This window comes from Lytechinus variegatus, chromosome 4, assembly GCF_018143015.1.
Source record: "Lytechinus variegatus isolate NC3 chromosome 4, Lvar_3.0, whole genome shotgun sequence".
NCBI lineage: Eukaryota > Metazoa > Echinodermata > Echinoidea > Temnopleuroida > Toxopneustidae > Lytechinus > Lytechinus variegatus.
The window spans coordinates 15,950,064-15,971,925 of record NC_054743.1 but is presented as its reverse complement, the minus strand read 5'-3'; the positions used below and the strand labels follow the sequence as shown (position 1 = coordinate 15,971,925).

At 36.2% G+C, this 21,862-nt stretch overlaps 1 protein-coding gene across 1 annotated transcript; it reads right to left on the bottom strand.

Annotated features, from left to right (window-relative positions):
* Nucleotides 1-2,926: 2,926 nt before the first annotated feature.
* On the bottom strand, nt 2,927-21,847 carry LOC121413501 (cysteine and histidine-rich domain-containing protein 1-like). Its single transcript, XM_041606325.1, has 10 exons — nt 21,650-21,847; nt 18,042-18,148; nt 17,355-17,441; nt 16,830-16,891; nt 12,319-12,413; nt 9,456-9,520; nt 7,569-7,639; nt 6,836-6,967; nt 5,029-5,191; nt 2,927-3,565 (listed from the first exon to the last, which is right to left on the bottom strand). Exons 1-10 carry the CDS (start codon nt 21,729-21,731, stop codon nt 3,461-3,463), a joined length of 969 nt encoding a protein of 322 aa, XP_041462259.1. The 5' UTR covers nt 21,732-21,847; the 3' UTR covers nt 2,927-3,460.
* Between the last annotated feature and the right edge of the window lie 15 nt (nt 21,848-21,862).

The window sequence follows — 21,862 nt, the reverse complement described above, 5'->3', positions numbered from 1 at the left end:
TTTTCACTCTGGACTATACCCACAATACCATAACAGATTTACACTAGTGTCAAATTATTGAATATTAAATACAGTAACTCTGAACAAAAACTGCACATTAGATATGGCTTAAAATAGAGCACATTTATTTCCTCCAATAAACATTCTTTTGGTATAATGCTCAACATTTTCTTAGAAGTTTACCATATATCCATGTATATTGCAACAGTCATTCCTAATATCTTCTTGTCATTTATCAAAAACACATCTCATAGATAAGAATTGTTTCCTTGTTTTTTTTTCTTTACTACTGTATATCATAAATAAGTTAGTGCATAAAACTGAACATGTTTGTCAAACCAAATTAGGATGAAATAGCAAAAGAAATTAAGGAAAATAAAAACTTATAAAACATAAAAACTATGTGCCTGAAATTGTATCAACTTCCAACAAGTGTATAATTTTTGAAGCATCTAGGCCAATGTGTAACATATGTCAAGGTGTACGTTCATGAGAAATAAAACGTACCTTACATGTCAACACTGTGACTGTATTTCTATACTCTGCATTAACCAGTTGAATTGAAATAAAAGTAATGTAAAATGTGAATGTGAAGTGGAACCAACATATTAACATGAAAAAAGCCATCTTGTGAAAAATGATACAAAATAACGAGATATGATCAATTATCTGTAAAAACATGCAGTGCCAATCCCTATCCTATTTTCTGATAGCATTGTATTTTTGTTTTAGACTATAAGATCTTATCTAAGTCTAATCCTGGGGCCTCTTGCATAAAACTTTTTACCTGAGAAAACTCAGGTTGTTTTTACCGGAGTTTTTGGCCTGTGTTAAAGTCAATGGCAGAAATCAGAATAACCTTAGTTTTAAGTTTTTACCAAAGTTATGCAACAGGCTCCAGGAAGGTGGGGGGGGTCTTTCCATCAAGATTTATAATCTGACAAATTGTCAAATCTTACAACTATCCTTTATTTTGATTGTCTGAGAACTCAGAAGCTGAGATGTTTGATGGTAACTATGGGAACTGTTAGATAATTAAAACTTGTCATCACTGACAGATTTCATGAAACGGTCCTCTAATTAATATGTGGTCAGATTATTGGATTGAATTGTAGGATCCAGTATGCAAATGATGGATGGGTTAGAATGGGTTGGTAGGAAATGTGTGCACAAGGTAACTTTGGTTTGGTTTGCCCACGAGGCGCAGCAGAGTTGGTTTAGACCGTAATGCCAAAGTTACCGCATACACACAATTCCACTGACCCAAGGAAGAAAACCACGCATCAACTGTTTTATAGAATGGATAAATTTTATTGAATAAACCACAAAAATTAATGATTTACCAGATGCATGATAATTTCATGGTTCGATATAAAATTCAGTTTACCGGACACATGAGATTATCATGCACCCAGTAAATTCATTTTGCCAGACGCATGATTTTTTTTACCGGATGCATGAAAATTTTAAATTGTAATGCAGACCCTTGATGACCTTGGACAACATCAATTGTATGCGTAACTTGATGTGTTAGCATAAAGACATTACTGTATACTGAAAATGCCAGATACAGCTTTGCATTCACTAATGTAGGCCAGGGCCTATGGCTGCCTGAGCCTGCAGTGTCTAGCTTGTTGTTAATTATCATTAGGCCTGTGGCTGCCAGCTGTGCACCGATTCCCCACCAGTAGATTTGTATGGACTTCTAAAATCTAGAACAGTTACCAGCACCATGCAAGTTTAATCTATAAGACAATTATTTGAACTTACAGATCATTTTGTATCCTTTATTTGATTCCTCCAGCCTTCACCAAAATCAAAATTTTGACATAAATAAGCATAAGTTAAATGCGCGATGACATCACAATGACCTTTTTGCGCGATATATTGTATATTGTTTTGAATATCGGTATCCTTCATGTAGCCCAATGAAAATTCATGCATAGCTCTCAATCAATCAGATTGCAGGGATTTCCTTATCCATTCTATAAAATGGCATTACACTTGCATCTCTAGGAGTAGAGTGCATGGTCTTCACTCAGAGAGAGGTAAGCTTACACATGCGTGCAAATAATATGTCACAAATTTGTGTAAAATGTGAGTGCAATTGGGCTTTAATTAGCATCAAGGCACAAATTCATTAACTACTTACAGGTACAAATTTGTGAGATTCAAAAGGTCGTTGTTGAGCATACGTACATGCTGCGTGTGGTGCCAACTGCCTATTGACAGCTACACTACATAACACACAGATGCCACGGTTTGAATGCCCCAAAAAATCAACAATTCTCAGTTCGCCTTTGATTCAGCTACTGTACAGGTACAAAGATCCTGGCAAGCTGGCTCCATCTCCTTCTGCTGTGTGAAGTGGCGTCGGGCGGCATCGATGAAGCAAAAAGCAGCTCAGCGTATGTGTACTGTGAATGTGTGCATGAGCTATGCGAGTGGCTGATAATTGACAGCTGCATGCAAATTATGTTGATGATCTTCTAAATGAAGATGGCGTCGAGTGCAGCACGCGACATAACCATCAGATAGCGCCCTCTAGAATCCAAGGAACTATACCGTTAAAAAATCTTCTTACACTTCCCTTATCAAGATATTTGGCAAGAACTTATCGCATTGCACAGCCTTCTTATTCGCAACCAACAGGTCCTTTTAGATTTACCTGTATTTCTCATAGAGGCTTGGCATTGGGGATGAGGCATGGTTTGTAGAATGCCACAGGCACCTCAGGAGTATGTAAGTCCAATGGGAAAGTTGTATAATACCAAGCAATGAACATTTTCTTCTGCATTCCGATGCAATAATCACTGGCCACGGAACCGGGTGGGGGGGGGGGCTTTTTACAAAAATGTAAAAATGACCATGATTGTGATTTTTTTTTTCATGGTCAGCCCCCCCCCCCCACTTTGAAAACCGTTCCGCAGCCCCTGATAATGATTTAATACTGTGCACGACTCACCAAATGGATACACCCTAGTCAGGCCTACAGACCCGATCGTAGTCTATCCATGTGCTCTTCTTGCACACTGTTCATTATTTGGCCCTGTATGTATGCACTAACAAGCATTGGCTGTATATTCAAATCAAAATTTGTTCGGTTAAGCTTCCTCATTTCTTCACATAGCCATGGGTGGGGAAAAAGACAATCTGTTCGGTGAATGTATCAAAATTTCATTTTAAAAAAAGCCTTTCACAAGAACATAATTTATACGACATCCATAGAAATGTGTTCTCAAATTTACCTGTTAACAACTTGTCTCTCTGTATTCACTCTACAGTAATTACATACTTCAATAGTCGGCCGGTTTTGTGTTTCTTTGGATGACAATGTTGTTAGCCTTACATCAGTTTCAAAAAACAACAGTTCCCTAACGCTATGAATTATTTCCTCCTGTGAGACTGACCCCTTCATGTTGCATTCATTATTTCATTTAGTAGAGAGCAGCAGTTCTCATTATTCCAGTTCAAACTTCTTCCATGCCATTGCCTCTGCTTTGTGTAGTTTAATCTCCACCTTGCTTCCGAGCATGTTAACAACGCTACGGTTTGGATCAATCACCTGCAATGTATCAGCAGAGGAGAAAATAATAAGACATTCCATTATTCTACTCCATCACGATCCTCACACATTTAAATGCCTCAGACACTTCAGACAGTCAGTCATCCAGATTTTAAATCAGTTTGGTCCCCGACTATGGGGGATTCACCTTGCACTCACAAAGATCACCCTCGCCCCCTCCCTCCACTCTAAAGACACACTAACTCAATAATAAGGCTGATGTTATATTTCAAACTTAAAATCAGTTGGGATCAATTCATGTAAATTCCATTACAACAGCCGAAATAGGAGATCGACTAACATATACTACTTCATCGCCTCAGACAATGAAGAGAAATATTAAACGAACTCAAATTGAGGCTAAGGATATATTTCAAACATGATATCAAATGTGAATTCCATTGCAACAAGTGAAATAGGATTTTGATCATTGAAGATATTTGTTGTTTAATTGCATCAAGTTTGCTTCAAAATGCATACACCATTTCATCAGATAAAACAACATCCTTTATTTATGAAAAAAATAAGTGCTGATTAAGAGTCAAGAACATAAACAGCAAAACTTTCCTACATCTTTCATTCCTTCAGTAATTCCAAAATCTTTGATTTATACCTTATTCCATTTTGTTATCATCATCCTAAATGCTTAGTCTAACAAAAATGACAATAAATACAGAAACACTTGTGAAAGAATCATGTATGATCCCACTGGCATTACCTTGCTCTTCACAACTATACCTACAACTTGCTTTGACTTTGTTCAATCAGATCAAACTGATGCAGTGTTTACAATACTTTATATGGAAAGCTATCTTGGACATGCAATTCAAATCACTATCAACTTTCAGAGAGATTGCTTGCCAAGGAAAAAGATTACACAGGGGCTCACCACTCATTGCAATGATACAGCCTATCCAATGTTGCTCATTTAGGCCATAAGATGTGAAAAGTGGACGCCCAAAATTTCTTTAAATGTATTTATTTCGGCCTGGTGCTTGCACTCACATACAGCAAATAAATAAATGATATGGCTACTTCCATTAAGTATACACTCAAAACCAAACTTAAAGTGACCATCCAAGGGAAACACAAAATAAGACCTTTATAGACACGTGCTAATACACAAACTCTACCACAGTAAAATCAGTTTCAGTGGTAACTATAGGCAGGTTGTGGCGGAATACAGGTGGTCGCTAGGATTGGTTTGATTTGTATATTGTGGAGAAATTTGAAATAAAAATAATACCAGAGATTTTACTCTCAGGTAGATTTCTTTTCAATAAATGTTCCGCTGACATCTGTAACATGAGCGTCTACTGACGGTGTGTGCGCTCTACAAATATACACTATCATTATTATTATTATTATGTTAACACGGGAACAGATAAAACATTGAACAGAATCTGACTGCATGAGACAGTCTTCTCACATGACTGACTTAGGCCAAGTGAGTTCATACTCACCCCTTCTAGTTTGATAGTTTTCCTAAATGCACTCTTGCCTTGGTCAAATGATATATGTATATCTAAGGAGACTTGGTTAGCTTGTACAACCGTAGCACTTGGATTGGACTTCTTGCAATACACAGATAGGACAGCCATTTTACCCGTTTGATGCCAGTCATGCCTACAAGTTAATAAACATTATAAATCAGTTAACAACTAGAAGGAATTGAAAAACATGCATATTAAGTCATAAACAGAGTTTAAAGCTACTGCAAGAACAATAAATTATTTGGTAAAAAGTAAAATGGTAGTCTTTGACCTTTCCTCATTTTCACATTTTTCACTCAAATTTAAATAAATGAAAACAAAATTTAAAATAATTGCAAGAACAATTACGTTCTGCATTCAATAATCACAGTATGTCTAAACCTTTCATTCTTGTTATGATGTTATAACCCAAAATCTAATCAGATCAATTTAATTCCACTTGGTAAATATACACAATGAACATATGAATGTATCGCAAGGAATTATTTGTACATTTCATATAACAATGCAAAATGAGAAGATGCACTATGCTGAAACCTAAAATCCCTAACTTACATAGCTATCATAGAACATAATGAATTATATATCATATGAAAGAGAAAATGCTTTGCACCGACATGTAGTTGCAAATTGTGATCAGCCATGCATGAATAATTATGAATCATAATAAGAAATAATGCATGCTTCAATGATCATGACTTATTTCCTATTTTTACACGAGATGAGAAGTTATTCTTTCTATATGCAATTTTTAGTATTTCAATCCATATTATGCATTTTGCAAACTACTTTAGTCAAATGGATATCTGACTAATGTTGCCTCATTGGCTCCTTTGTACATGGGTCCAATTTCATCATTTTTTCATATTTCATTTCCTGTTGAAATAAATAAAACATGTAAAAAATAAAGTATGGCCTATGTTTTGCACCTAGTTCTAAATAGTGATCAGTCATGCATTAATGATTGAAATCATACGAGACCTTTCTACGATCATGAAAGCGTTACTGAAAACAGTATACAAATACTGAATAGGCATGAGTGCAATGGTGCGAGATTTCGCATGACGTGAAAGAAAGATGCTATATTCAATGAGACATTAGTTGAGTTGAATAGAGCGTCTCTTTCTTTCACCGAATGCGCAATCTCGCACCGTTGCACAAATAAGAATATTCACTATTTGTGTTGTACAATGTCTCAGAGTTTAGCGAAAATGTGAAAAAACAAAGAGTTTTTCCCTGCAGTAATCTATGAAACCGGAGCAAAAATATCGAAAGCGAAAAAACAAAATCTCACAAGCACACATGACCTCAGGCAGCATTGCGCATTTAGCCAGCAGGCTATACGCGTATCACCATCATTTTTTACTAAGCACAATGAATTGAATCGTATTGTGATGGCACCTCCTAAAGCTGTGCAACGGTACATTTTGGATGGTATGTAGTGTGGGCAACGGTAGAAATGTTGACATTCAGTCTCCCATTTGCTCGCATACAACAAGCTAAGTAGACATTGTACAAAAACTTATAAGTCACAGTATAAATCATCTCAAGGTGATTCACAAAGAGTAAAGTGTGACTTATAGTCGAACTACTAAATCCAGTTGCATAGTGTATAAAAGGCATCACTGACTTTGTCAAACCATGCTTAGAGGACACGTGCTACTTGTTGATTAATCAGATTAAGGGTTTAATAATAACATGTGCATATCACCATTAACGCACGACTCTAAGTCAAACTTAACTCTTTTGTGAACCCCCCTCCCCCCGATCTTCTTACCTGCATGCAACCAGCTTCTTCTCCTCACTCTCTGAACTCTTAAAAACATGACAGCCCACAGTACATCCTTCCTGATTTAAAAAGTTATTAAAGTCTGAAGTCTTCCTATTACAACATGACCAGTACTTCATTCTGTGTATGAGAAAGTGGAAAGATAGGGAGGAAAAAAGGAAGGGCACAAGTCAATGAAAAGTAGGGCATGAAAAAAATAGTGAAGAGGTATAAACAATAATAAAGTATGAATTAAATCTGCAATACATTGACACTGACGTCAATAAATAAGCGTTTACATTCTTCATTCACTTTCTAACCTTTTTTCAGATATATTTCCAATTATAATTTTTAATCAATATTTGTTTACAAGATTATCTTACAGAGATTAGTTGTCTCTGTATCAGCCCGCTCTTTAACTTCCAACTTTTCTTTTGTTTTCAAGGTCATGGTACAATGGAACAAGAATGATTCTTTATTTTTACAATCTCTGTGATAACAGAATAACTATTTTTCCACATATTTAAACATATTTCATGATTTCCCAAATAGAAAATGCAATTTTCCAAACTGAAAAGGTAATTTTCAATACTTTCACAGAGAAACTTTTATTCTTAACCCTCATTTTTCTATATATTTAAAACAAATTTCATGATTTCCCAAATAGAAAATGCAGTTTTCCAAAACTTGAGGAAAAGGCAATTTTTCAAAAGAAAGTCAATTCCTTGAAATAGAAACTTACCCTTCATGGAATATAGCTGCTCCAGGATGATGCCTGCATCGATCTGATAGACTGATCTCACCTTCATAAGGCTAGGATTAAGGAAAGAATGTGGCAGAATTAATAACTGATGTAATAATAGCTTTCCAATCTACCTTTTGCGGTGGTGTATTACCCCAAGTAAATAGTTCCAGTATAGTTTTACGCTCAAATAATAGTAAATTTGGAATACTGAAGCGAAATGATGATCTGATCCCAATATAAGTGACCTCCCTGAAATGATTCGTCTTCTTGTTGAGCTTCACATGAAAAAGTTTAATGTTCTCAAATTATTGTTGCTTTATTAGTTCATGATGTTAAGTGAAAACAGAGAAAAATGGAGGTCAGACAGAAAACAAATGTGGAATATTTTTAAACTGCCCTGAAAGTTTTTTACATGATTTTAAGTTCAAGTGAACATGAACAAATATTGTGAAACATGTAATTTGGATATATTTCATTTTTCATTCAAATCAAATTTATCTAGTTATTCATTCATTGAATCACTAAATGATTCATTCATTATCTGACTCATATCATTCATACATTCAACCAATCATTCATCTAATTATTCCTTCTTGTTTCTATGATCTATATTGCTTCATCTATCTATCTATTTATAATAAATAATTTATTCTCTATTTTTTGTTCTACATGTAACTATTACAGGTGGGTAGCCAGGGGTCGGTGGGGGTGGCCGCCCCCCAAAACGTCCCCAAAAAGAAAAAAAAGGAAAAAAGAGAGGAGAAAAGGAAAAGGGAGGAAATGGAAGAAAGGTAGCTTTGTGTTTCTTTGCTTTTGTACTTTTATTTTTTTTTTCTCAAAAGAGAAACTCCTTCACTCTTGCTCTAAATTTATAAATGAATTTTGCTTCCCCGCTGCCGCAGCGCGGTTAAATGACAATATTGAAGTTCTCCATTGTTTCCCACATACCCTTTCTCTAACCCTGTTTTCCCACCTCAGCTATATGTGTCTCTCGCCAGTTAAAGTTCAAATGTATACATTAGGGCATGGAATTAGAGTAAGCTTAGGTCGAAGTATATGCAGTTATCTTTTTTTTATTGATCGCACAACTTCTGGTCTGGTCGGCTTTCTGCCGTCACCTCAATAAAGTCAACTTCTCCCGCTTTTCAGCTCATTACTATTAAACAACCATAATTTGGGAGCAAACAGGTTCCTAATTCAAAAAGAGGAAGGTATAAAATTTGTGTCATATTAAATAAATAAGACATTTTTTATCAAATTCTATTAAATTTCATGTCATTTCCCTGCACATTTATCTCCTGTCCTGTTTGCGCACTCAGTTTGAAATTTTGAATGACACTAGTTTGTTTATAATTCAAAATGAAGCGCTTCAGGATAAGTCAAAGAAATTAGGCATCCTTTTCCTCGGAATGAAGTTCAATAATCTTAGGAAATCAATTGAATTAGGCACATACACTTCTTCTCCTCTGATTTGCGAGTTAAAGATATGCACTGTCGCTTAATTGTTTGTAATCGAATCTTATCATTCCAATTATATATCTTTGAGAATACCCTTTCCTCGGGATTGTGCGCGGGGTTATTACTATTTTAATTTCCTCCAATTCACTTTTTGGGGGGGTTCACAATCAGTTTTGAAAACAAGGTTCAAAATCACAATAAAGTCAACTGACTTGGAACTGATATAGATATTAGAGACAAAGAGACGGCTCCTTTTCATTTTAATTTATGAAACACCAAAAGCTTCACGCTTCGCGTGCACCCACCCCCTAGGGATCGCACTTCGCGTGCATTTACTGCCCCCTCCAAAATGAAATCCTGGCTACATGGTTGAACTATTACCTATTCTCAATTTACTTTAGGAGGGGCACTGATGTAATCACTTACCATCCGACAGCCCTTGTTCTTGCACACTGTCCCCTTCTTAATTTCTCCATCACCCTGAGTGGCTTCTGAAAGGAAAACATGGAGCAACATTGTTACAAAATTATATTCCAGTAAAAACTCATAAGGGAACCAGTTGAATTCACAATAAAAAGGCAGCATTTCATATTGCACATTACGTAAGATTGGGAATTAAAGAGGAAGTGGCCTGTGTGGAGGAGCCTTGGTGTACTGGTTCTGACTTTCGCCTTGTAAACAGAGGGTTGTGTTCGAATCCCACTACAGTCTGGCGTCCATTGCCAAGGAGTTAATGCCACTCTCGACCCAGGTAATAAATGGGTATCCGGTAGGATGTGAAAGTCATTGTAGCTTGTCCAGTACAGTGTGCCCCTCACCGGCGACTGACTGGAATACTCCCCAGGGAGCGGAAGATGTGTACACATTGTGTGCGAGAATGATTGATTGAATCCGGGGTAATAATATATCTGTAAAGCGCTTGGACACGTCGTTACGATGTATCAAGCGCTATATAAAAAGCGCATTATTATTATTCAAATTTAAAGAGAAGTATTTCAAAAATTGGGTAATTGGAACAACTGAATCTCCTTACTGATATCCTTCAGCAAGAGAGATATCTATATTTTGCTGCACTTGACCCAAAAGAGGTCAACCGATACCTTGAGGGAATAATTCTTTAAATGCACTAAGCACAAGAATTAAGCCGCAGCTCAAGCTAAAGCCATTATGATGAAAATTGCGCTTCATGTCCTCTGGAAAAAGCACTATATAAATCCAGCTGTTCTTAACACACTGATCAAAAATACAACCAGAAGGACAAGTTTTCTCCTACTTGATTTTATTTGACAGCTGGAAATAGGGAGGGAGCCAAAAGAAAACTCAAATACTGTACTCCTTACTAATTATGTTAAACTTCTTCACCACTCTCATCAGCTCAATTCATTCATCAATTACATTTTCTCATCTCCAACACCTCTACAGTGCGTATCAAAAAAAGTTTACACTTAGAAAAAATCCTGTAAAATTATACATTTGTAATATCCTGAAAGTTTTTCAACATTTTAACATTGGTACAGATCCATTTAAGCAAATGACGATATTACTCTCAAAAAATATTTCCGCTTGAGTGAGCATCACTTACTTTTGAAAAGTTAGTGAAAAATGATTTGCGCAGAACTTTGAAATAGTTATGCAAATAAAATTAAACCTAAATCATGAAGAACATGTGAAATTTAGCTAGTAAAATTGATTTGAAGATATGTTTTACCTTTTTAACTTGTTTCCTTGCCTAAAACACTTCGAAGAATGCATTGCGCCTCACCCCACTCCCCCACACACCGAGGCAATCATGACGATATGTGCTTTACACTGAGATGGGATTACATCAAATGACTTAGGCTTGATTTTCATTTTGTTAATCATTGTCAAACTTGGGAAAAGTGTGGAAAGTGTGGAAAATGTATTAAATGAAAAAGTATTAAATGAAAAATGACATGTAAACCCACATTTAATGATAAAAACTTAATGAAAAAAGGTGAAAATGTTTGAGATAAACTTTTATTCAGATTCAGTTATGTCCTCAGATCCAGCTGGTACAAAAGGGGTAAAGGTTGTGCTTACTAAGTGTTGAAATTTCAATTTGGGTGGCAAAATTGTTACAAAATGCTTGAATGTATCCCTTTTATTTCAATTGACCAAAAGTCCGAGGGAAATTTATGAGAAATGTTTCGCAGGGTGAGTTTGATTTCGCCCTTTCCCCTTGACACAGCGTGAAAACAAGCATTTCTGCGCAAACAGATTTCTGCGAGCTTTACAAAAATGGACAGTGCTCACTCAAGTGTAACATTCTGTCAAAACTTTTACTTTCATTGGATAGATGAGACCCAAACCCAAGATAATATGTGAAAAAATTACCCACATGTTGTATATTTTTTAATTCCCAGGGCTTTTTCAAAGTGTAAACTTTTTTTGATACGCACTGTAGTGCTGTAAACTAACAGTCATTTGAAACATTTGTATGCCAGGACGGTAGTTGGGCAGCAGTCAGTGTGATCATTACAAATAGCACTCTGAGCACTCTACTTTATAAGATGCATTATTTTCATTTCTACCATCATTTACTTTCCAGGTTTTATTGAAAGCTGTATACTGTACATTTTTATCTATTATCACATGGATAAAATATAATTCATCAGGGAATCACATTGCCTACCAAATTTGATGAGCTTTTTTGTTTATACAGGGTGCTACACAAGCACTTGCCCGATTGCCCTAGGCAAGTAGAAGTTAAAGTCGGGCAAGTGTTTTGAACTAAAGACCCAAACTACTTGCCTTAATTGGGCAAGCAAATTTCTCACAGTAGAATAACGAATATCATATCAACCTTAAATTTGGTCTTGGCAGGCAAGGTAAAATCACTTTGGAAAAAGAAATGCAAGGACAAGGTACATCAGTTCATGTCAAAAGAGAGAAAAAAAAGGTCAATGGTTTATAAAACTGCAATATTTTCGTTTGAAAACTGTGTTTTCAAGGGTTTTTTTCGGGCAAGCGAAATAGATTTTTAGGCAAGGAATAATTATATTCCAACTATTTATGAATTTACTTACCCGACAGGCAAGTGCTTTTAAAAAGTTATGTAGCATCCTGTTTATAAGAGAAAAGCTCTCGGCTACGTTCTGAATAGTGCTATGCAAAATATCTGCTACACGAAAGACTTTTTGTGAAGCAAAATGGAAAGCAATACCAGGGAAATTATCCTCTGAATCATCATCAGAACATAATTCTCATGAAAAAAATAATAGCAGACTTCATACATTGTTCAGATATTGATATGATGCAGAATACTCACCTTGCTGTGTTTTGGAATTTAATGACATTCTTTCAAGAGCAGCTTTTAATGATGGATCAACTGATAGAGGTAGTTTAATCATTGGCTCATCTATGCTGTAAGATAAGATGTAAAATGGACACAACATGTTAGTTTCTCCTAATACTATCGAATTCACCTCTAAATGTTTTTCTTGACTTTCTGTTGTGGTAACTTCTGTTTTGACAGTTGAGTGGAAATTTTCAATATACATATGAATACAAAATGAGGCTCTCTTTTAAATTACATTCAAAATCCTAAAATTGTAAAATTCACAACAAAAGAACTTAAGATAATGTAAACATTTTCCACACATTCTGAACCAAAAAGTAGAGATGATATTGCATAAAACACATGTACTGTAGGCAAAAAAATAGCATTTCCCATGATTAAGTAGCAAGAATAGGATAGCCATATCAAAACCAAAAATTGAATTCGTTGAAATTCAGATTCTTTTTTCCACACTCAGATGGGGTGTATCCATACGTGTACAAGGATATTAGTGGATACAGAGTATTTTTAAGTTTATATGGCAGAGGAGGGCATGTTTCATATAAAAGCTGTACATGTATATGATACACACAACTTTACATACAATGGAATAGTTTCATATGTGCTACATGTACATCAAAATAAAGTTTGATTGTGATCTCCCATTTATATGGGTGTAATACTTAGTTAGAGCTAGGTAATTTGAAAATTGAGTTCTCATTAAGCCTGGCACGAGTATTCGACTACTCGAGTAGACTCGAGTGTTGCCTTACTACTCGCGTCACGAGTAGGGAATTTTTATTTTTCGAGTACTCGCGTGATGTACGAGTACTGTTTTTCCACTCGTTCACTCGCTGGATTACTCACTCTCTTCCGAGTAGAAGACTCTCTACTCGACCACTCGTGTTGAATTGTGAATTTTGCTGTTCATAATTTTACACAGAATTCTTAATTTTTTCACGTGGAACAGTTTATTCACGATGTTTTAACGGCGGAATTGAAGTCAGAGCGCACAAGTCCTGCTTGCGCGGCACAAGTTCAAAATTCATGTGACCGGGGAAACCTAGGCGCTAGCGCTTATGCCAGTAGCGGAGTGGCTTGCGTAGTCCGCTCACTCCGCTGTGTTCGCAGTGCTTCGTACGTTCGTGAAGTTCAGAATGATATTGACCGAGAATATACTTTAATTGCATTGTTAATTTGTTTCGTAACTCCAGTACTCCACAGTTGCGACTTACGAGTGCGGCGCATTACTAGCTAGCCATGCGTGTATTTTATTTTCATCCGTTTGTTGAAATCATTTTCGGGGGTAAGATTAGTAGATTCAAAATCGCAACTTACACTCCTATTTTCCGGTTCGCCCGTCGCGTAGCTCGTCCATGAACAAAATAAGCCACAAATTGTTTTTGCAGTCGTTCATATCGACGGGAAGCCTAGTCTGCGCTCAAATCAAAGTCCCCTTACTGCGCTTGCGCAGCTGCCAATCGTCTGAAGGGAGCTCATTAAGTAGAGACTAGAGCGCGCTTTTAAAATGTATTTGAAGTAATTGAATTTGAATTCTCTCATAGTGCGAACTTGAAGATGATATACAGCCTAAATTCTATTCTTAGTTCTTACTGCTCGCTGTTTCATGAATAAAGTAAACGATTTTATCGTCTTGTAGTAGTAGGAATATAATTAAAATTCAATACATACGCTCTTAAAACCAGTTAGTTAAAATCATGGGTCGGCTGGGTGCAACTAATATTTTTTTATTATTTCTTTTTAGTACATCTAGTCAAAAATGCCTTTCCTTTATCATAATACGATTATAAACTTATCGTGTTCTTAAAATTTGATTTATCTCAGTTTTGCACTTTCGTGTTTCATGCATGAGTTCAGTTCATTAGTCAAAGCGGTTATTTATTTCTCATACCGACTGAGTCAATAAAAACGCAACAATTTTTAGGTTTTTTTACTAGTTTATTGTCATAAAAATTAGAGAGCTTGAATATGAGTAAATGTGACATCACTGACATGGTATGGTAGAGCAATTCTTTCTCACTGCTTTGAAACCATTTTTGATGAGTTTGACTTTTCTGGGACAGAGATGAAGCGAGAGCTATAGAAACAGAGAGAGAGAGAGAGAGGGGGGGGGAGAGGGTGGATAATGGAGAGAGTGTGAGAAAGAGAGAGACGGGCGAAGGGGAAGAGAGATAAGAAGGTAGAGGAAAAAAGTTCGTTGTTTATGTTAATCGTGATCGTTAACCTACTAATTGCAAGTAATAACTTATAAGTATTCTTAAAAGAGCACGTCAGGTGCCTATCTATATTAATGGTCAAAATCTGGTGAAAGTGGTGATCTAAACAGTTTCTTCCTTTCTTTCGTATGGCGAGACAAGAGATTATGTGCATAAGATAAGACATCATTAATAAATCAATTTGGCAATTTCATTTTCAATGATCTTTCCAGTTTATATTGCTAATGTCTTGGAAACGAATAGGCAGTTATGTCCCATAAGCAATAATAAAGAAGAAAAAAAAATAATATCGAATACGATAATCAAAGGAGGATCGTGATATTAATGATTCTTTCTTATACATAAATACATGTACGATTGGAAGTTTAGAACTGCATCGGCAGTTCGGCACATTTTATTTAACCCATACAACATGTTAATATTGATATATTTTAATGTCAGCGATAAAGTAAAAAAGAATGCCTCTCTGATGAGTGATGAATTTAATTGTACATTGTTTCACTGAAAACTGAAAAGCCCTGTACAATCAGGAAATGACGGACATGCTTTGAGAGGAAACAGGAAAGTAAAATGAAACGAAACGGCGACGCAAAAGCACGCCTCTGCAAGTAATAGTAAGTTCGTAATTGTAGGATTCTTGGAAATGGCAAAGGCCGACGTCCCAAACTAAGTACCATGACAACTTTAAAACTGATAAAATATGAGACTTCGAGAGATGGAAAATAATGAAGTTAATTTTTGCATATTTTTAATTAGGCTTCTTGGTACATCTTGAAGTTCTTGCATTATTCAACATTTCATGTATCAATACTTCATGTCTTACTGTATTTAACATTCTAAATTAGCCGTTATTAGTAGATTAGATTCAACTTTGTGATTACGGTTGTTGTTTTTTATGTGTGTCTTGTATTCCAAATGGCAAAGACCAACGTCCCAAACTAACCGTTACAACTTTGAAACATATAGAGAGGAGACTTACAGAGATGAAAAATAATATAGAGTTAATTTTCGCGTATTTTGCTAAGGCCCATTTGTACATCTTAAAGCTCTTGAATTATTTATCATTTCCTCATTTTTACAATACTTCATGTCTTAACGGTCTTTAACTCTCTAAATTAAGCGTTATTACTTATTAGTAGATTAGATTCAACTTTGTGATTACTATTTTGCCGTTGTTTTTTTTTTCCTTTCCTAGTTATAGCCTGTAACTACCGGTAAGTGGCTATTCAGAGTTTTGTTTTGTTTTTAGAGTTTAAAAAAAAAATGTTCGCAAAATAAACTTCGGAAGTTATGACTGAAAACTTACAAGATGACAATGTTTTGTCCGTTATCTAGACATCAACGGAGCCCTCAAATTCTCATTAGATTTTAGACCCCCCCCCCCTCCTGGCCTAAAGACAAGTGATAAAAGATACAAATAAATTTGGAAATCGGCAAAGATATCACTGAGTGACAGGTGAGAGACTGAGAGTGAGCGCGGGAGTAAGAATATACATGTAGATGTAGCATGGCATTTTCATTTCACGAACTACTTCACTAAATTCCCAATTCACTGAGCAAGATTTATTACGCACCGGGCACCCCAGTTATGGGAGAGAAATGAGACAATGTGTTGTTGTTGTTGTTGTTTTAGCTTATACGGCGCGTGTCATTCAGTAGTGAATATTTGCGCCATTGACACGAGTATGGCCTTTTCTCAAGTCTTATCGCGATCACGCTACCAAAAATAGTAATGCATTGAAGTACCAAGCTATCATGCATGCGCTGCCGCACGTCTTGATAAAAGGCTGTATCATTGTCAACGACGAGTCTGCGAGTGAGATTGTGTTCTGTTCGTCGGCGGCTATGGAATACCAAACAAATTTACGACCTTGGTTCGAACTTCGAAGACGGTATTATTACCAGAAAATAAAGACCAATTTTCCGCTTCAAAATAACTACTTAAGACAGATATACGAGCATTGTAGGAATAATCTAGGTAATATCGGCTTTTGAGACGTGAAAAGTTACTGTGTGATAGACCCAGGCTTCGTAATCGTATGGTCCCACCTGTTGCGTTCCGTGATGGACGTTGTCACTCAAAACTCTTGCACATTTTGCCTTCGTCCGAATTACAATTTGGCCGTAATTAATGATCGTAGATGGCGATATTTTAAGGTCAAATTACTACTCGAGTACTCGAGAAAACTCGAGTATTTTTTTTTACTCGCCTCGAGTAGTAAAATCACTACTCGTGCCAGGCTTAGTTCTCATATAGTAACAGACCTGGGTCTTTCTTCAGGATCAGCATTCTGAATTGGCCGACGAGGTGGGGGTTCTACTGCAACCTATAGAAACAAAAATGCAAAAATATTAAAATCCATCATGACAGGAAATATATTTTTATGATGAATACATGTATATATCCACAAATACAGTAATACTTGAAGAATAGAAAGTGAGTGTGACCTTGACTATGAATTACAAAAACTTACTTTTTCATCTTAATTTTCTCCTCTCCTCCTCCTCCTCCTCCACCTCCTTCTCCTCATCCACCTCCTACTCCACCTCCGCCTCCTCCTTCTTCTGTCTACAAATTCACACAAAGGATCTTAATAATCAAACTGATTGTATTGCACGGCATAAACATGATTATAACATCACTACAGTCAACTTTTTTGCTCTCCCTCCTACATGTATATAGTAATGGTCAATCTCAAAATAGCAGTGAAGATTATAGGAAGGATCATTCTACTCACAAGCCTCCCGATCCAAACACGCCTTCTGACATTGATCTCAATCACTACTCACCTCAGGCACAACATCATCATCGTTTGTTGATTCTGGTTTGGGCTCTTCAACCGGTTTCACTGGATTATGTTTTGACTTTGCACATCCCTGTACATGAAAACAAAAATCAATAATAAATCAACACAATACATTAATATACATGCATGCCATCAACCAATTATAAAGCCTATTAAATAAGAAACATTTCTGCAAAAAAAAAACACTACAAATACATGAGTTTTGATCAAAGTTACATTGTAACTCTGCATACAAGTATTCCATAAAGGATGTCTTGTGTAGAGTAGTTAATTCTTTTTTTCATTGTTCGAACAATAAATGCAGTTCACATGTAGGCCTGTACATGTACATGTCCTTACATGTCCTGTTACGTGTACTTCATTCCTGCTTGGAAAATATTTTATCATTTGGAAGAAACATATAAGGACCAAGTGACTACTAATTGAAAAATAAAGCACAATTTTCTTCAAAAAATGGCTTATGAATGACAAGAATGTTTTCAAATGGCAGAATTTATAATTAAAAAACTAAATATTATTTTCATTAAAAAAACTCAAAAGAGAGTTGCAAGGAAGAAAAGAAAAATCACAAATCTCTTCACTCTCTTGTTCTCTAAAACAACCTTGATTTTTTCCTGTGCACAGATTATTTGCAATTCATGATCTAGAATGGAATGAGCTTCCAACATACCGGTATGTTGAGGAATTCAGTGAAATCCGTGGTTCTCTTCTTACAGCATGACCATCCTTTCAAGGCATCATGGAATACAGGAGCCCCAGGATGGTGAATACAACAACCTGGAAAAATACAGACACAATTCCAAGAAAAAGTAAGTGTTGATTACAAATATAATAACAATAAAGCTTGAAGGGTACTTGATCCAAACCTGTTTTTTCTTCTTCTCTTCCTCTTTTATGACAACCAGTCAAAGTCCATTATTTTCAGCACAGCTATTTTTTTTATATATTTGCCAAAAGAGTACGCAAGAAATGTCATGGTTCACATTTCCTTTGTCGTTTCTTCTCTTTATCCTCACTCTTCATCACCCCTCCTCCTTTGCATGTTCTTTTCACCCTTTCCCTTTTATCTAATTTGCTTGCTTTTTCTTTCTTGTGAATAAGAATGAGGTTAGTCCCTCTTGGAGTTTGTGTGAAGTTAAAATTCTACACAATACATAAGACACAAATAAAAAGACAAAATTTGAAATAAAATCATGCATGTTTTGACTTGTGATCCAGCCACTGCTGATGTGACATTAAACAACTACTTTCCTTATTTTGTGAGATGGCAGCAAAAATAAAGAATAAAGCTGGATTTCATCCCCTAAAAAATTAAGGTAGAGTCTATCTATAGAAGCTGGTAAATAAAATCATTCATATTTCAAAAATCATCATGTCAAAATAGTTTTAATGCCATTAGAGTCTCTTATACCATCAGCTGACCTACTGACAGGAACTTGTTTTTCCCAGTTTTTTTTTAATCTTGGTGACTGGTGATCCCTTGACCTGGAGGGCAAAACAAACCTTGTGCTGATATTGTGTAGTTCTTTTAACACTAGTAACAGTTTTTGGAAATAACTAAGAGACACATGCACACAGATCAAAGTCTAATGTCAATAATCTGAAATTGGGATCAGACATCAATCAATCTACATGTAAATCATTTTGTTTGTGCTGTAGTACAGAAATACAGACTACACAGCAGATGTACCTCACCAAACAAATATCAACAAGGCTTACCAAAAAGCCATAACAGCACTTTTCATGCTTTTTGTGCACGTCACAATTTGTGACCACTTAAAAAAACATGCTCAACATCATGACATGAACATCAATCAAACTCATTCTAAAATTTACTTTTTGGTTCCTAATTAAGTTATTAGGTTCTAGATCTAGATCCTCTAACTAAAGGAAAGGCTCTATTTTTTTTTATTTACGTTGTTAGGACTAGGAGCTAGGTCTAGTCAGTAGAGGCGCACGGCCAATATTGGAGACTGTCTCCAATGTGGGAAATTATCTCCAATATCAGAGACTTTTGTAAAGAATTTGGGTATCCAATTTCAGAGACAGTCTCCAGTTTTGGAGACTAATTTCCTTTGTTTACATTTGCGGCAAAAGGATTACTTTGGCGGCAAATAAAAATGTGATAAGCAGATTCCTCATGACAAATTACCCCTTTTCACCGTCTACTTTAAAAATTCACCGTCTACTTTTGTTTTGATAAGGATTTTTGTTGTCAATCACACACAAAACAAATGGGCTTCTGACCTCAATGAGACAAAATTTTGGGTGGAAAAAATCATGCTTTTGTTGGTGTTGTTTCTTGTCCTTTTGCAAAGCAAGTCTCCAATGTGGGAGATTGTCTCCCCTATATTGGCCGTGGGCCTCTACTTATTTTTAGCTTAGTCAGCCTAAATTTCTCAAAACCATCCCGCCAATGCAATGCCCGAGCCAGAATCTCATACACACCAAAAAACAAATCCAAGAACAAAGTATCAGACAACAGACACTGCACAAACGATTCTGCACAAATCACGACCACACGGCACGACACCACACTACACCGCCAACACCGGCTTCACTCAGAGTACCATCGGGCTAGGGCCCGCATAACAACGCTACCAAATACCGCTGACAAAGATTAACTCGCTTCTCAGAATGAGCGATCTTGATCTTCTCACCTTCACCGTCTTCCTCCAGCAAGTAAACACGCCCACATCCCTTGTTGTAACACTGAAGCTTTTGTGTGAAGTTAAAATTTGTGTGAAGTTAAAATTCTACACAATACATAAGACACAAATAAAAAGACAAAATTTGAAATAAAATCATGCATGTTTTGACTTGTGATCCAGCCACTGCTGATGTGACATTAAACAACTACTTTCCTTATTTTGTGAGATGGCGGCATAAATAAAGAATAAAGCTGGATTTCATCCCCTAAAAAATTAAGGTAGAGTCTATCTATAGAAGCTGGTAAATAAAATCATTCATATTTCAAAAATCATCATGTCAAAATAGTTTTAATGCCATTAGAGTCTCTTATACCATCAGCTGACCTACTGACAGGAACTTGTTTTTCCCAGTTTTTTTTTAATCTTGGTGACTGGTGATCCCTTGACCTGGAGGGCAAAACAAACCTTGTGCTGATATTGTGTAGTTCTTTTAACACTAGTAACAGTTTTTGGAAATAACTAAGAGACACATGCACACAGATCAAAGTCTAATGTCAATAATCTGAAATTGGGATCAGACATCAATCAATCTACATGTAAATCATTTTGTTTGTGCTGTAGTACAGAAATACAGACTACACAGCAGATGTACCTCACCAAACAAATATCAACAAGGCTTACCAAAAAGCCATAACAGCACTTTTCATGCTTTTTGTGCACGTCACAATTTGTGACCACTTAAAAAAACATGCTCAACATCATGACATGAACATCAATCAAAATCATTCTAAAATTTACTTTTTGGTTCCTAATTAAGTAATTAGGTTCTAGATCTAGATCCTCTAACTAAAGGAAAGGCCCTATTTTTTTTTTATTTACGTTGTTAGGACTAGGAGCTAGGTCTAGTCAGTAGAGGCGCACGGCCAATATTGGAGACTGTCTCCAATGTGGGAAATTATCTCCAATATCAGAGACTTTTGTAAAGAATTTGGGTATCCAATTTCAGAGACAGTCTCCAGTTTTGGAGACTAATTTCCTTTGTTTACATTTGCGGCAAAAGGATTACTTTGGCGGCAAATAAAGATGTGATAAGCAGATTCCTCATGACAAATTACCCCTTTTCACCGTCTACTTTAAAAATTCACCGTCTACTTTTGTTTTGATAAGGATTTTTGTTGTCAATCACACACAAAACAAATGGGCTTCTGACCTCAATGAGACAAAATTTTGGGTGGAAAAAATCATGCTTTTGTTGGTGTTGTTTCTTTTGTCCTTTTGCAAAGCAAGTCTCCAATCAATGTGGGAGATTGTCTCCCCTATATTGGCCGTGCGCCTCTACTTATTTTTAGCTTAGTCAGCCTAAATTTCTCAAAACCATCCCGCCAATGCAATGCCCGAGCCAGAATCTCATACACACCAAAAAACAAATCCAAGAACAAAGTATCAGACAACAGACACTGCACAAACGATTCTGCACAAATCACGACCACACGGCACGACACCACACTACACCGCCAACACCGGCTTCACTCAGTACCATCGGGCTAGGGCCCGCATAACAACGCTACCAAATACCGCTGACAAAGATTAACTCGCTTCTCAGAATGATCGATCTTTATCTTCTCACCTTCACCGTCTTCCTCCAGCAAGTAAACACGCCCACATCCCTTGTTGTAACACTGAAGCTTTTGTGTGCTCACAGCAGACATTATGTTTCTTTGTTTCTGATTGCTTTCACGAGAAATATTTGAAAATATATTGAGAAAATCAAAATAAAACGAGAGTTTTGTTTAGAAACTTCTAGTAGCGACCGGTCTTTCATTCATTCAGCTTGTAGTGT

Excerpts from the sequence above, each read along its gene's own strand:
- LOC121413501 (XM_041606325.1), bottom strand. The coding sequence starts at position 21,731 with ATGTCTGCTGTGAGCACACAAAAGCTTCAGTGTTACAACAAGGGATGT. Across the intron at positions 17,442-18,041 it reads CTGAATTCCTCAACATACCG|GGATGTGCAAAGTCAAAACA; the intron begins GTATGTTGGAAG and ends TTTCATGTACAG. Across the intron at positions 12,414-16,829 it reads GATCCTGAAGAAAGACCCAG|CATAGATGAGCCAATGATTA; the intron begins GTCTGTTACTAT and ends CTTATCTTACAG.